Raw genomic sequence first — 16,700 nt, forward strand, 5'->3', positions numbered from 1 at the left:
AGTTCATCTAATTTAACTTCTTTTCAGTTGGCCTCATTAACAAGTGTATGCAGTATGGAATCAAGGCAACTACAGTAAGAGGTATGGCTGCACTTTTACAAAAAGAAAGAACATAAAACAAATACTCAGTATGTGTGGGTAACTTGATAAAATCAAACAGCTGCAAGGTAGCTAAAGAAGCAGCTATGCACAGTAATCTAAAACTCGTCTTATATCCATTTGTACCTTTACAGCTCATGATGAACATTTCAGAATTAATGCCAAGACCTAACCCAAAGAGTGCACCTAAATTTCTCACCAGTCCAGCGAATGGAGTTGTGTCAATGTTTATCCAGTCTGGATTGGCACACCATTTCTTTGCCTTTGGAACGGACCATAGAAGATCAACATCAATAAGTTTGAGAAGCAGGTAAAAGCCGAGAGCAAAGATGAATAGAAACAAATTTGTCTTGATGTACGTTCTCAAACTCGCTGTCTGGATAGCAGGGGTATGTTCAAATGCTTCAGCAACAAGCATTCCTGTGAATTAGAAGTGCAATATTAGGCTGGGCACTGTGCTCTTGGATATTGAAAAAGAAATTGCTTTCGAAGGCCTACCTCTAAAAAGCAGAATTAAACCTCTTAAAGAAAAAGAATATGTATGGTTTTTCCACTATTATAGTACACCCCAAAACCTCATTCTTCTCCAAAACTGCCAAGTCAAAATAATGGGTCTACCTCGTTACTTAAAATGCCAAGAGCCACAGTTTCAGAAGAGACACGTAGTTTTTCACTAATGAACCCAGACAGGCCAGTCTCTCTCTCTCTCTCCTTTTTCATAGTCTTCAGATGCTACCCAACCAGTAGAGAGGGATGCAGATTGCAACTCCCTACTCTCAAGGGTGAATCAAGCCTATCTATGCTCTTAGTCCTTTTCTCTTTTTGAGTGCTGGAGGGGGAGATGTTTTTCATCTGTCTCCCTTTCCTCATTCATCCCCTTCTTGGCTATGAAGAGGAACAGAGATGGACCCCAGTAGCTTCAAAGCATTGGCTCAGCGCTAAACATGCTGATTTGCACATGGAAAGTAGCATAGGGAGTTCCCCTGGAATTAATGTGCCAATCATTCTGAGATCAGACAGCGACTAAGGGAAGCATTTTCAAAAGTGCCTAAATCCCATTTTTACAACTGAGCTGGCGCTTAGGAGCCTAGGCCTCATAAGAAATCAACAAGAGTCAGGCTTCCAGGTGTCTATATTCCTTTAAAAAAAAGAGGACAAGGCTCCTAAAACACTTTTGTGCTTTTGAAAATGTTACGCAAAGGCTGCATTATACTAAGATTGTAGGCTCCTGGAGGCAGGGGCCATCTTTTTATCCTGTGTTTGTACAGCACCTAGCACAATGGGCTTCTGGTCCATAACTAGGGCTTCTACATGCCATAGTAATACAAATACGTAATAAATAATAACAACAACAACAATATATTCAAACCTGTAGTCTCCCCAGAAATCACATGCAGCTCTAGAGAGACAGCATAAAAAGCCCTTTGAATGCCTATGACTTGTTTTTAAACTTAAAACAAATGTTCACATAATATATTTATGTTGCAAAGAGTAAGAATAAGCAATATTACCACCAATTACTCCAAGAATAACTTGATGTGGGAAATGTGTGGCTATGAATACTCTAGAGACACACACACTGATCTGAATAATCCAAAACACACTCCAGAGGAATGACCAGGTAAGTCTATGAAAGAAAAAGAAATTGTATATATGAAATTTAAAAAATCCAAAATGTTATATTTCATTGTGCATCATTCAACTAGGTCCCATATTTTTAGCAGATAGAGGTACAAATTCAACAGTGTAGAGACAGATGAGCAAAACCTGGAGCCAGATACTGAAATAAAACAGTTAGAATAATGGTATGATCTTGCAAACCCATTTACTTTAATGAAATTTTACCCGATTAAAGACTGCAGGATCAGACACTAATACTTTAGGATCTAAGATCAGATGCTTTGTTTTTGCTGTAAGATATCAATTGAAAACTAAAGTGTCCAACGTATTTTTCCATGTGTTTATCATCATGAAGGCATAATTAAACTCATGATCCATGCAATCGAATAACAATCCTTTCAATCATGGTAAAATATCCAACCAATCATAAGCTTTTACACAGAACTGAGTAACATGCTGTCTATGCCAATATTATGAGTATTTTCTTTAGAATAAAATATGAATGACCATTCCCAAAGTGGTAAATTTAATGCACTAACCAGTAGATCAGACAAAGAAAGGCACTGAATATAAATCAAGATTGCCAACATTATTGACCTGGCCCACTCCCATAGTGTTTAAAGGAGACAGGTTCAGATCTGTGTTAATGCAATGGCAGCAAGTTAATTAGATGTCACTCTAAAGAAAAATACAAATCTCCTCTATATTCTGATTCAGCAGTTCTCAAACTTCATTGCATCACGACCCCCTTCTGACAATAAAAATTATTATGTGACCCCAAGAGGGGGGGACCAAAGCCTGAGCCCACCCAAGCGGCGGGGACAAAGCCTGAACATCATCACCCCAGGTGGGCGAGCTGGCCAAAGCTGAAGTCCTGGGCGAGGGGTCTGTAACCGAGCCCAGCTGCCTAGTATTGAAGATCTCAGGCTTCAGCTTCGGCCCGAGTGGTGGGGCGTGGGCCCTGGCGACCCCATTAAAATGGAGTCGCGACCCACTTTGGGGTCCCAACCCACAGTTTGAGAACTGCTAGTCTAATTCTTTGTCCAAAACCTGTAAGAATGAAGACATGTTAACAATTTAAAAGTGAAGTGGGCCAAAAATGAATTACAAATATTTGCTATAATAATGTTTATCTAAACTAAATATATAAATCCATCAAAATAAAGGTTTCAGAATATCAGAAACTGACTGACCTATGCAGTGTAATTGCAGATTCATCTTTCCACCTCATTGTGTAGCTAAGTGCTGCTGTTACCATTACATACCAAACACAAGAAGAGCCCATGGCGTGGCCAGATGGGCTTCCTGTTAAAAGAAAAAAAGGAATATTTTAACTTAAAAATTATTAGTACAAGTTTGGAATATAGAAAAAGAATCACTATCAGTTATTCAAACAATCAATGAGCCCAAAACAGTAAAAACTAAAAAACCTAAAGGAACCTTATGATGGATTGTGGCATGTCAGGTACAAAACACAGACATTGATTAGATGGATATTGGGACGGCCTATCCTTACAATTACCTAAGGGAAGTCATTTTATGTTAGTCTGATAGTTTCTTTAGGATAGAAAGAAAAAGCACTTTGTATTATAGTGCTGATATGAATAGAGTCACAAAGTGCACAGACAGAACAAGGAGTCTTGTGGCAGCTTAAAGATTAACACATTTATTAGAGCATAAGCTTTTGTGGGCTTATGGTCTAATAAATGTGTTAGTTTTTAAGCTGCCACAAGACTCCTTGTTGTTTTTGCTGAAACAGACTAACATGGCTGCCCTCTGAAAAATATACAGAATACAGCTTAGATGGAAGACAGGTGTATATTGAAATACAGGAGAAGCAGGGAATGATCACCTTGTATCAGTAAATTGTAAAATATGCTAGAGCAATTTCAGGCTTCAGATAGCCCTTCCAGATTGTCATTTTGTCCGTTTCCTCAGTTAGGAAGCTATATTTTCTGTAGATCCTCAAAAGGGGAGGGGAGAGAGTCTTTTCTACTATGTTGGAAGAAAGGGGCTTATCTATGTTCAGTTTGACACAATACCAAAAAATGTTGAAAATTGAATGAAAATTGGTATGGGAAAAGATTTCAATAGATCCCTTCTCATGAAATAATGTTATAACATTTTGGAATTAACTAACAGTACTGTATAGCAGTGCAACAAATGGACTCAATATAAACAAATGTCTGCATATTGAACGTTTTATTATGTGCCATGCCATTTACCCAAATTTAACAGAAGCCATTTTCAAGCATATTGAAGGCAGTGTGGAGATGCACAGGATTTCACCCACATCTTGTGGCGCTGACCAAAGATCTAATCCCAGTGGAATGCTGCTAGTGAAGTAATTCATAAAATTACTCTGGCAGTTCTCTCTGCACATACCAGGGGTTAGATTCTTGGCTTCATCAGATTTACATTTGGTGGAGGGAGGTTATGGCTCCTCAGTTCTCACTGGTCCTCAGCCCTGGTGCAGGCTTGAGTAGTGCAGAGGCTACTGCCTAAAGGTGTCTCTAGCACGTGTCAGCTCACAATGCTCCCCCAAATCCATGCACCCATTGAGTATAACTGGAGTGCAGTGTGCTCCAGCCACTCCTGCTCCTCACATCACTACCTCTAACACACTCTTCCCCAGTCCCAGCATGCCCTCCCAGCTAGGGGCTGCAGAAATAGCTTAGAGCTGGCTATGCTGGCTCTAACCCCTCTGGGGATTCCATTATGCCACAGGAAAACTCAGATGGGGGAGATTCAGACATGGCAGATAATCTGACTTTGTATGTGTTAAGATGATGCAACGTGGCTTCTTGTGCAGTTAAAAGGGTAGAAAAGTTTGTAGGGCTTATTTGGTAGGCAGTAGAAATCATTTTTTTCACTTGAGAAAATGTTCTGACCAATCCCTACAGAAGTAGTTCACAAAGGTATGGGATATCTTGGTAAGGTAGAAAATGCATCTAAGAAGGAAAATTACACTGATTTCTATGCCACCTACACACCTTTTCTGGACTTGGCTAGGAGATTCTTGATCATGATTCCTTCATTCCTCCTTTTTTTCAAAAGGTACTTGCATGGCACTTTCCACATATTAGAATTCATTTTATTGGTTAAACCAACTTACGATCTCATATTTCAGTGTTTGAAAACACTTTTTACTTGCTATTGTCAGTCTTTTCATCTTAAAGTGTCTAGCATACCCCATATGCAATGTGTTTATTAGAGACAGGCCTAAAGTCCAAAATTTAGACCCACATTTCAAAACTCCACCAATATTTATGAGAGGGTTGGATCGGGGGATTTGGTTCAGCTCATTGGAGCCAGCTGCGAAATTCAGATCTAGATCCAAATTCAAATCCAGAACCTCTATCCCAAAGTTTGAGATTGTCCGGATACAGGTTTTTAGTTCAAGCTATCTGCAGTCCTTATGTTGTTCACTATTTTATCTACTTTGCTCATTTAAATATTCATGTCAGAGTACATCAGCTGCTCTAGTCTTCTCATTTAAACTACATATTTAAACATTTTAAATAACACATTTGGAAAAGGCCATACTGAATAAAATAAAAATGGGTTCTTCTTAAACAGGAAGAAACAGGCTTTTTGTTCCAATTAATCACACTAACTGGTATGTAAGCAAAGTCTCAATATTGCAAGAGGCTGAGTGCCATCAGTTCTGAAGTCACTTGAAAGGAGCTGAGGGAGGCTCTTAGCACCTTGGGTTGGGTCCCAAGTGATTTAATGATCAAGTGAGACAGAGAACAACCCTAACAGCTGATAGCAGGTCCACACATAAAGTAGTAAACAAACTGTCAGTCAGAAAAGCTCAAGTCTCTTCTTCAAAATTAGAGTAAAGTATGACGCAGCATCTTGCTAACAGAGAGGGGGAAAATGCAGCATTTTTATCCATATGAAAGCCTGTAAAATCACAAAGCACATTAATAACAATTACTGCACATTTCTCATATATTGGGGAAAAAAATCCATTTCACAAGAGCCATAATTAAAGCTGTATAAACATGTCAAATCCAGTCTAGAGTTGGAATGTCTGAGCTTAATTTGCTTAATTTCAAACTTCATGGATTTGAGAGTTCATTTGAAACTTGAGCAGTATTGAATTTACATTCCACTTAAGAAAGAGGTAAAAAGAGAAGCAGAGAGGGTGCTCAGTGAAACAATACAATGAATATATCACATATATAGTGTATTCTCTTGTGCCAGTCTATAGCTTTGAGAGGAGAGGGGTGTTCTATCCTGAACAGATAACTCAGGCTTCCCTTTAGTTAGAACATAAGTGGCTGTTGTTGGGGGTTTTTTTGTTTTTTTTTTTAAACTAAATAGCTTCTGGGAGGAAGAGAATAGAGGGATTAGGGGGTTAAATATCAGAGCAGGATCACAAATTTGTTTTACTTTTGTGACCCTAAAAATTGCTGCAGTAGCTCAGAAATCCTCAAACTCCATAAGAATCACTTGTTCTAATCTGGAGTGCTCTTGGGCAACATGTACTTGAATATATGCTTAGATATCAAAATATTTCACTTGTTCATTTGATGTGCTGAACAGGACAAATCTAGGGCATCTACTTACCTTCAATAAATCTCTGTGACCTCTTCTCTGCAAGTTTGATGTCACTTGCAGCAGAACTACCTCCAAGAATGACTTCACAACAAAGATGATCCAGCATTTCTGGGGCTGTAAAGTAATTATTGGAAGGACAGTCCTCCAGCATTGCTACCTGTAATAACTATCATTTTTAAAGTGATGCCTTTCATAGGTTAAAGACATTGAAACAAAAGTTCTTACCAATACGCAGACCAGGTAGTCTCAGCTCTTAACACATCTAATGTTTAGGTTCTCTGTTACGTTTCTACTGAAGTATTTTTATGCTCAGGTGCCTGCATACTGCACTTTATTTTTAGCAGGTATATCAATTTACAGTATAATCACTATCACTGACTGTTACTTGCTGAAGTAATACTTACAATATGTGCAACACTGAAGCCATAAACATTCCTTACCTGGCCCAGTTTCACATGTTATAGGAAATTGTTCAAGACATGGACTCGATTGATTGGGATAGATCATTGTTTCTTGGACCCACCAATATGGACGATGGCCAAATAAAATCCTAACAAAAAAGAGAACAGCAGATACTATACAAATACAATAAAAAGATCTCTGAGTAGAAAGGTCCAAGCAAAGTAGAAAGGATAATTCACTTTATGCTATACATGAACATTTTTATTGTTAGAATAATCACACAAATGCTCATTTGTGTTCTTCTTCGCTTACCAAAATGTCACTGTAAACACACAGTCTCATTTTGTTAAACCTGAATTTTGAAACACATTGTATTTTATATTTAAAAGGCAAAACTACATAGGTAAATCTACAGATTACAAGAAGTACTGTACTCTCGAGGCAGCTAAAAACTTGCATTACAAAAAATACAAAGTTTTAAAAGAAACAACTTCTTACCATTTAAATATGAGGTTGAACCAATCTCCAATGACTGCCACCCATATCATTTTAGTACCAACCACTTGGTTAAGTTGGAACCAAAGAGGAAAATAAATTAAAAATATATTCCGGGGATCTCCTACTTGTGACATGAAATTTAGAAAGTCCTGGTAAGACCTGTAATTCTTCTGTAAATGCTGAATTATAAGCACACCATTACTATGAAGGAGATCCATCTTTATCGGTTACACTATACTAAAAGGAAAGTTCCTGTAATGTTTAGTTCCTAATGGCAAAATTAGAACCATGAAAGGAGAGCTATTAAAAATGAGAGACAATGACTAACATTGCTTTTATATTGTACCAGAGTGGGGTATCTGGCCATTCCTGAAACATGTGACTTTCCACATCTATGAGGAGACACGTGGATCTGTTAGTGCTGGAAAGCTTTTCTCTTTGCTATTTTTAATTGGAGGAAAAGAGGTGAAGTATATGCTGATCAGCAGCAAATCATGGGGAAAGTTTTGTGGCAACACAATGACTGTCTTATGCAACCCTTTGTATGAACAGTTGGAAAATGTTTGCTTGAATTTTAACACAGTTCATTTCTCTGAAGGACGGACACTAGTAATTTGTATGCTTGATTAAGTGTTGCCCTTATAAAGACTAGAAAGAATTCATGATTAATTGGTCTTAGCAGAAGAGTCATTAAGTTTATGCATTTTAATTTGAAATAGAATGTGGCTATATTGCTGTATTTATTACTTAGCACGGCACATGTTTAAAATTGTAATTAAATCCAAACAGCAGACATAAATTAAAAAAAATAATTTTAAATGACAGGTTGTTTTCTAAAGTGATACTTTCCCCAAAGAGTTGAAAAAATAATTATTTATTTCCTTTACACAAGATACCACATTAACTGAGGACACACTGAGAATGGATTTTTTCAGTATGAATTAACACAGAATAATGATGGAATTGACTGGAGTGATTCAGAGGATAAAGCAGGGGCTATGCAGTCTATTCTGCCAAGGCAACTCAAGCATAACCTTCTGCATCCTTAAATTCTTTTGCATAGTCTAATATGAATGCAGTAAAGGGATAGTAGATCTTAAACAAGTAATATTTTGCAGAAGCTGGTTTTTAATGTTTAAATATATACTTTCTCTGAGGAAACAAAAAGTGGATTTGAACCAAAACTCTAGCTCTGACCTATGTACCTAATGAATAGGCAGAACTAAAGGCCCAGTCAAATGCCCACTGAAATCAGTAATAGAAGACTCTCATTAACGTCAAAGAGCATTGGTTTGGTCCCTAAGGGTATGCTTATACTGCAATAAAAGACCCACAGCACAGCTGCAACTGGCTTGGGGGCTATTAAATTACAGTTTAGACGTTTGGGCTCAGGCTAGAGCAGTGGTTCTCAAACTGTGGGTCGGGACCTCAAAGTGGGTCGCGATCCAATTTCAATGCAGTCTCCAGGGCTGGCTTAGACTTTCTGGGGCCCAGGGCTGAAGCCTGAGCCCCATTGCCTGGGGCCAAAGCTCAAGGGCTTCAACCCTGGGCAGCAGGGCTCAGGTTACAGGCCCTCTGCTTGGGGCTGAAGCCCTTGGGCTTGGGCCCACCCACCCGGGGCAGGAGGGCTCGGGCAGGCTCAGGCCCCCGCTTCTAGTGTTGTGTAGTCATTTTTGTTGTCAGAAGGGGGTCACGATGCAATGAAGTTTGAGAACCGCTGGGCTAGAGTCCAGATTCAGAGACTCAGGGCCATGGGTTTTTTTTAATCATAGTGTAGACATATCCTAAAATGGCAGATCTCAGTATTCCCAAACATGGAGAATAAGGTAGGGTTGAAATCTGGGTCTAAATCAAAGTTCAAGGTGCTTGGATTCAGTCCTTTCTAGAAAGAAGTTCAAGCTGTGACTTCAAATCCAAGTTTATGGTTTGGATATAGGACTTTGTTTCAGTCCCATCTCTAATTTTAAAAAAATAAATGTAATATCTTTCTTCACCAGAGACATATTTAGGGTATTTAAGACATTTATTTTAAAAATTTCCTAAACTGATGACTAGTTCTTTGAGGTTTTGGGTTATTTTTCAAGTGAATTAGTATTGTTGAAATTGATATCCCTAAAGAACTAAAGAAAGGTCCAGCAGGGGCACAGTAGAGCAGCCTTTCCACACTGCTGTGCCACTGTGCCTCAGCCATACTCCGAGGGACCACTTCTAGAATGAGAGAACATCACATTTCATAGTCACTGAGTTCTTGATCTTGCTGTGTAGACTGCCCGCAGGTCCCAATTAATGCCAACTAAAGTGACTAAGGAAGGACTTTTGGGGATCTGGTCCCCTACTATACAGAAACCACCGACCGATTTAATTTGTCATTTACCAATCCCAGTTGGATTCAGAAGTGAAACTTGACCCATGGAGCCTCCCCTTACCAGCTCTTTTTATGTGATACCAGTCCCACCTAAGATTGGCCAGCACTTCCCATTATCAGACCCTGTTTTCAATTGCTTATAAATTTGTCAAACCTGAAATTTTCCATGCTGGGTGTCCGCCTCTGGCTGAACTTCTTTTTGGAAAATTTCAGCTAAAATGGTTTCACCATTTCTGAGAACAAGACTAGGGGAGAATACATTGTTTTACCCATATTGAAAATGCTGGTGACGTTCTGTTTGAAAAGCTCTAGCTACCCCATGCTTTGAAGAAGGGACCTGAAATTCAGCAGGAGGGGGCCTTGGTGTCAGGGATATTCCTTTTGCCATCGCAGTAAAAATCCAACCAAATCTGGCCAAGTTATAAGGCTTTTGAAAAATTGTACTTCACACATGCTCAGTAGAGACTTCTTAGATTCTGTACACACTGAGCATGCTACAGCTCAGGGTGGAGCAGGACTTTACCTGTAATTGCAACTCTGGCCTGCTGCAAACAGTGCCAGGTCTGGCCACTGAATAGAGAGCAGGGGACCTGTGCCTCTCCTGCTTTTTTCTACTGTACCTCAATAACCCCCTCCTCCCCACGCTTGGTTCAGGCAACAAAAGAGGAGGAAGCTGCTGCATTCGAATGCAGAAGGAAGAAACAGAAAACCTACTGGGAAGGTGGGGGAAGTAGATTGGGACAAGGAGCCTTGGGGTAGGGGGAGGGCTGGAGCCTAACTGAGTGATGAGGGAAACTGGGACTTGGAGTTTAGATGGTAGTGGGACTGGCTGAGCAAGGAGACTGGGAAAATTAGGTGGGCAAAGATTGGATGATGAGCCCAGTAAGGGAGACTGGGACTGGGATCCAGTGGAGACAAAGAATGTGGGATAGGAAAGCATGACCAGAGGCAGGATGTGGGAGAGAACACATCAGAGGAGGAGCCAGGAAGGGGAAACTGAGAATAGCTGGACAAGGAGACTGGTACTGGGATGGGGAGTCTGGAGGGGTGAGACTAGGACTTCCTTGTCAAAAAGACTGTGACTGGGATGCAAAGCCTGAGAAGTGGAGAGTGGGACTGGCTAGATGAGGAAAATGGGGCAGAAGTCACGCTGGGGGCAGAGGGACAGAAGATTCTGTGCCTACTAGAGCACACTCCCCTCCAGAGCCTAGAACGAAACTCAAAATCACCATCCTTCTTCTGCCAGCAAATATCTGTAAAACCCAAAAGCAGAGTGTCCTAACCTCCTCTAGTGCTGGTTCATAGAGAGGATAACAACCTACTACTGCTATCAGTTACTCCATTAGCTCAAGCAGCGGAGGTCTGTGAGCTGGATCTAAAGGTTCCAACCCTGCTGAGATCCATCTGGGTGTCAGTATGATGCCACATGATGGAATTTCTGGGTTTTTTTCAGTTTGCTTTTTAAAAATGACACACAACAGGACTATTTTAAAAGAACATTATTAAGGTTCAAAGTCAAGCACTCAGAAGTTAGAAAATACCAAAATTAAGGTTGCCTGTGCAATTTTAATTCACCCTCCTTTCATGTATACATTATAATTAGAGCTGGTTCAAACTTTTTCCAATTAAATGTTTTTCCATTGCAAAATGCCATTTCATCAAAATCAAAACTTTCTACAGGAACATGCTGATTTCAAAATTTTAAAAATAAAATTGAAAAAAATCTGAAAAAATAGCAATTGACCTTAATGGAACAAAATATTTTGATTTTTTGTTTTGAAATGACTTTTTATTTAAAATGAATCAGGCTTGTCTAATGATGGTTGTTGTCTGTAGGACATGATTCATTTGTTGCAGAAGTTGGAAGTTGTGTAGGGAATGAGGCAGGGAATTGCATGAAGGGAAAGGACAGTCTGATGATTAAGGCAGTCGAATGCTGCCCTGGAGGTTGGGATTCTGTCTCTGCCATGGATTGGGTGACCAGATAGCAAGTGTGAAAATTGGGACAGAGTTGGGGGGTAATAGGCACCTACATAAGACAAAGCCCCAAATACCAGGACTATCCCTATACAATCAGGACAGCTGATCACCCTAGCCACGTAGTTCCTATATGATGCTAGTCAAGTCACTTAAAACAAACTTTTCATAGGAGGTCACTAATTTGTGTTCTTCATTTAATGGGTATCTGACTGTAAAGCCTTGGCCTGATTTGCAGTAGTGCTGAGTGCTCACAGCTGCAACTGAAGTCAATGGGAGCTGGACTTTGTATATATAAAGTGCTATACAATACTAAGGACTCCAAAAAAATCAGGTCCTAGGCATCTCAAATGGGGTCCAAAAATGTATTGATACTTTTGACCTTAATCTGTCTGTGCCTCAGTTCCCCATCTGTAAAATGGGTAATAATACCCACTTGAGCTCACAGAAACATTGTGAAGAGAAATTGTTTGTTTGTGAAGCACTCGGCTACTACAGTGATGAGTACCATAGAAAAGAAAGTTTGAGCATTGGCCTGCTAAACCCAGAGTTGTGAGTTCAATCCTTGAGAGGGCTATTTAGAGATTGGGGCAAAAATCTATCTGGGGATTGGTCCTGCTTTGAGCAGGGGGTTGGACTAGATGACCTCCTGAGGTCCTTTCCAACCCTGATATTCTATGATTAATGAATTAATAATTTTGTGTTCTCAGCTGGTTAGAAGACTGTGCAGTAAAAAGGCCTGGGGCCACACACTGAGCAATGAGGAGAAAACAAAATATTGAATAGATGCTCATTAAGCGAGTACTGTCCATCCTATGCGCTGTATGAGTCAGGCACTCTTTGGAAACAATAGCCTGTGACCATGTAATTAAAGCTTGCATCATAATGAATAAGCACGAAGGGGCTGAATTAAGGTTGCACAAGCAACCTTAATTCTGGTATTTGCTAAATTTTTAGTGCTTGATTGTTAGAAGAACATTATGAAAACTGCACAAAGATTTTGTGTGTGTGATACTTACATATATTTGCAGAGAGAAAATGGTACACAACTTTAGTGACTATAAAAATGGGACAGAGGCACAACCAGGACTTAGCAAGCTTTCTCCACGAAGCTCTGCCAAGGCATCTCATCCTAGAGTCACAAACACAAGCGTTACAGCTGCACTGAGATTTCCTGTAAGAAAAATATATTACACCAACTTGTGCTGTGACTTTGTAATCAGAACCAATATTCTCTCTCAAGCTGTTAACAGAGACCATAACACTTTACACTTGTGAATTAAAATCTGATCAGGGCAACAGATGGGAACAACTCATGACTTTATCACCAGAATACAGTACAGATTGAAATACAGTACAGACCCTTTTATTTGAAACAGGGTTATGTCCCTGACATCTATGAATCACATTGAAAATCCCTAAATTACTTGAAATCCCTATTACCCACCTATAGTCAGTGTCTCCCCATGATAATCATATGATCAATGTTACAGAAACTACAGAATTAAACTCTGGAAACAAAAGCAGCTGCACACAAGGCACTGTACCCTTCCCAAATGGAGCCCCACTACACTGGACTTTTCAAGCCAAGCTGAAAAAAGCAGTGGAGGATTTGGTCAAAACTTCTTACCTTCCAAGTTTTTGCTGAAGAGAGCTTTAAAAGTCAAACATATTCTTATGATGTGCATTCAACGAAATAAAGTGGAAAATTATAAGTAGATCTAACAAATAAGAAGGTATGATTTTAAATGAACATAAAGACCTCTTTTACCCACTGCCATCTCTCATTTACTTTAGCTATTAAGAGTCTATTTTTAGACGCTTTTTAGCAGATTCAGATCTGAGCCTGTTTACTGCTCCTAGCTTCATTGAGCCATGTAGAAAGCAATAAAGTACCGAATCGTGATTCTGACTTCTCTGTGCTGTTTCTGAGTAGAATTAGTGTTACATGATTTACAATGTCCATTTGCTCCTACAATTTCTCCTCCTATATTAGTGCTGCTGAATGGTCCATTTCAATTTGTACCACATGATATCAACATACATTTTCTCTAACAAAATCCTCTTAAAAATAAAACTCCAGGATAATTCAGCAATAAATATTTCACAGTTTCTTGGATGCACAAGACCATGGAAATTTCAGACTCAGCAAATTAGCTGTCCCAAAGGAGCCTTTGTTATTTGGGGTTTTTTGTTTCATGCTGAGCCCAACTGCTTGTAGCTCCGAAGCAGCCTGACAGGTGGACTGGTCATGTAAATGAGATACTAAACCTGATTCACGTCCTCCTTGTTGGTTGAAAATCTCTCTCTCCCAAGTAATTTTATAGCAAAATTAGGGTAATTATTATTCTCTCCAAAGGTTAGAGTAATTCTCCCTCATAAGGTAGACAGGTTCGCCAACAGTAAACTCCAATTCTCCAAAGGACATTTGGGTTTAGTATGAAGAAAAAATATACTAACCCATTCTCCTGCTTTTATATGTATTGCTGGTTTAGAAATATTAGTTAGCTTTAAATCGCAAATGTCATGTGACAGTAGGTGGTGCTTTAGTAGCCATCTTGATTCTAGTACTTAGTTAAAAGAGCTCTAAGAAGTTATTATTCAGTAACTGCTGCCCCTTTAACAAAACTATTTTACAGCAAGTAGGTTTACAGCATTCTGGCACCTGTCAAGGTACAAAATGACCTCAGGAGCCACTTTTCTGCAGCTACAAACAAGCAATAGAGCCCATCTTATTCCAGCCATACCACAATTTGTTTCTCTGACACCAGATCTGCCATTCTTGAAACTATTAGAAGAATGACTGCTGCCAGATAGAGCCCAGTTGGACCACTTTATTAACCTTCTATACACTTGTAGCATTCATATGGTAAACAATGGGTCAAAACAGGCTATTCTTTTTCACTGCCTTGGGACAATGCAACTCCATTTGCCCAGGCTGAACTCCATTCACAGATGCAACTCTTCAGGGCTCTCTTTAGTATTTTCAAGACTGAGATCATGCAAAGGTGAAATTTATTTTCTAGCAACATCCATGTGAAGTGCACTCTCCTTCTATAGGAGCCTCACAAAGACTTGCAGGGTGATACACTTTTGTACCAGAAAAGACAAACTCTCTTCAGGACCTTTTCACCTATGCAGCCATGACCCTTGCATATATGAACTACTCTTGCTTAAACCAAATTTGCCCTGGCTGCTTTCAGTAAAATACTCTCTCCATTTGGGCTAGTATTGCAGGACTGCTGACATATCTTGATGACTTTGTGGAATATGGCTTTCTACAGTTGCTCAGGATAAAGACAGGTGTTTCTTTCTAGTTAGGAAATAATGTTAGTTCATTTAAATATTCTATATACAAAAGGGTCTCACAATAATAAATTAAACTACACCAGCTTTCTTAGCTCTAGCAACAAGCTGAGGAGAGTCTTGGAGAAGTTATGATTCCTTAATAATGTGCTTTGAAAAACTCACTGTCACTTTCTGGAGGAAATTTTCCCCATTTGTTGGAGGGTTCCAAGATTTTCCTCCTCTTCTTTCTCCCTGTTGGGGGAACATTTTAAAAGTTTCCTAATCTGAAATACATATGGTCTTTGACATCATTTAATAGTATACATAAAGGACAACATACTGTACAATCTTTCAGTAAATGCAATTGCTAAGGGAAATAAACAACCAAGAATATATTTGAAAATGTTTGAACTGTCTTAATTTCTAAACTGAGTGTTTTAAACTGGGTGAAACCTTGTTATGGGTTGAGTGAAACCCCACTGAGATTGACAGGTGTGAACTCACCCTTCAATTAACATAACTGGAAGTCTCTAGCTTCAATTAACATAACATGAGTCTCTAGCTAAAACAAAAGGTGTGTGTGAATCTAACAACGAGCTTTTGGTTGAGTATTGTTTTGGGGAGGGAGGGGGGGATAAAGAAGGGATCACACAGAAACTGAGACAGACAAGAACAGAGAGATGACCCTGGAAAAAGTTCAAGAGAGGGATCTGTATTGGCTAAAGAGACTTGGGGGCTGTAAACTAAGACACTGCTCCTTTTGTTCTTGGTTTCTTCTTGTTCAGAGACAAAGGATTTTGTACGTTCCCTGTAAATAATAAAGACAGCATCAAAGAAAATACCAGGCTCCATCAATTTCTACTTCCATCTGGAACAATCCCAAGGCCCTGAATTTTGACTAGCTGCTTGAGTTGAAAAGGGACAACAATACACATGTGAAAACGGTATGTTTGGGGTTCAGTAGGTTAAAATTTTGGAAACGAGTTTGTTTTGTTTTTGAACATAATTAAATGTTTTCATACTCAGCAGAAAGTAAACCAAGCTCAAAAACATTTTTGGTTTATTTCTGTCATTAACTTTTGATTTATAAAGACAAACAAAAACGGAGCTCACCCTAAGTTCTATGCACCTTGACAATAACTTAAAAACCCAATCAAAGTTCAACTGTAGCTAAGAAAATAAAATGTTCATGATTTCTTTACACGTATCTATCAAAGCAAACATTAGGTAGTAACTGAGCTCGATGTTGCTAAGCAGATGTTTGCAAAGAGAAAGAACACCCATCAAAGCAATGATTTCTGTAACATTATTAACAAAAATCTATGTACTGACTTTCTGGTACATCTTGTTTTAGTAAATGCAGCCCTAACATTAATTTTACATGTCATAATTGTCACTGGCATTGGTCCAGCTACAAAGATTACTTAGTGTGACAAAGTCAAACCAGACTGCTGCAAGAGTGCTGGAAGGCAGGTATATCAGCAATAGAATGGTAAACGTCCTTTTCCCTATGAGCTGAAGAGGTTTCTCAGGCCAGCAAGGGATACTGAGTCCAATTAAGGGATGCCTGTGACCTCTAAAAATCCCTCTTTGGGCTGGAGACAGGCAAGAGACAAGCTGCAACAAGGCAAGTGACAACAAAGAGAAAAGTCTTCTCCTGGGCAGAAGGCCACTTGCCTCCCTATAGGGGAGGCAATAGAGCTAACTGCCTGTTGGGGAAGAACTGGCACCCAGAGGTAAGAACAAGGCAACACTCCAGAGTGTTCCCTTTGTGTGTTATGAATTTGTGTCTTTGGTTTGGCCAGTGAATGCTCCCTGGGCCTCCCCTGAGGCCCACCTTGTAAAATAATGAAAAATAAAACCAAGTGAGGAATAGAAACTC

General features: G+C 39.4%; 1 protein-coding gene across 2 annotated transcripts in view; it reads right to left on the reverse strand.

The window, feature by feature from the left end:
* Positions 1–16,700, reverse strand: part of G6PC2 (glucose-6-phosphatase catalytic subunit 2) — a 24,036-nt gene continuing 7,336 nt past the window's right edge. Inside the window, exons 2-6 of one of the 2 annotated variants that reach the window (XM_032770925.2) lie at positions 6,729–6,838; positions 6,298–6,402; positions 2,913–3,024; positions 1,611–1,726; positions 1–519 (exon numbers count right to left, since the gene is read on the reverse strand). In XM_032770925.2, coding sequence (XP_032626816.1) covers positions 8–519; positions 1,611–1,726; positions 2,913–3,024; positions 6,298–6,402; positions 6,729–6,795 — 912 coding nt within the window. In that variant the 5' untranslated portion in view covers positions 6,796–6,838 and the 3' untranslated portion in view covers positions 1–7. Of the gene's footprint in view, positions 520–1,610; positions 1,727–2,912; positions 3,025–6,297; positions 6,403–6,728; positions 6,839–7,188; positions 10,592–16,700 lie in introns of those variants that run through there. The other variant, XM_032770926.2, reaches the window with a different exon arrangement.

The sequence above is a fragment of the Chelonoidis abingdonii genome, chromosome 10, assembly GCF_003597395.2.
Source record: "Chelonoidis abingdonii isolate Lonesome George chromosome 10, CheloAbing_2.0, whole genome shotgun sequence".
Taxonomy (NCBI): Eukaryota; Metazoa; Chordata; order Testudines; family Testudinidae; genus Chelonoidis; species Chelonoidis abingdonii.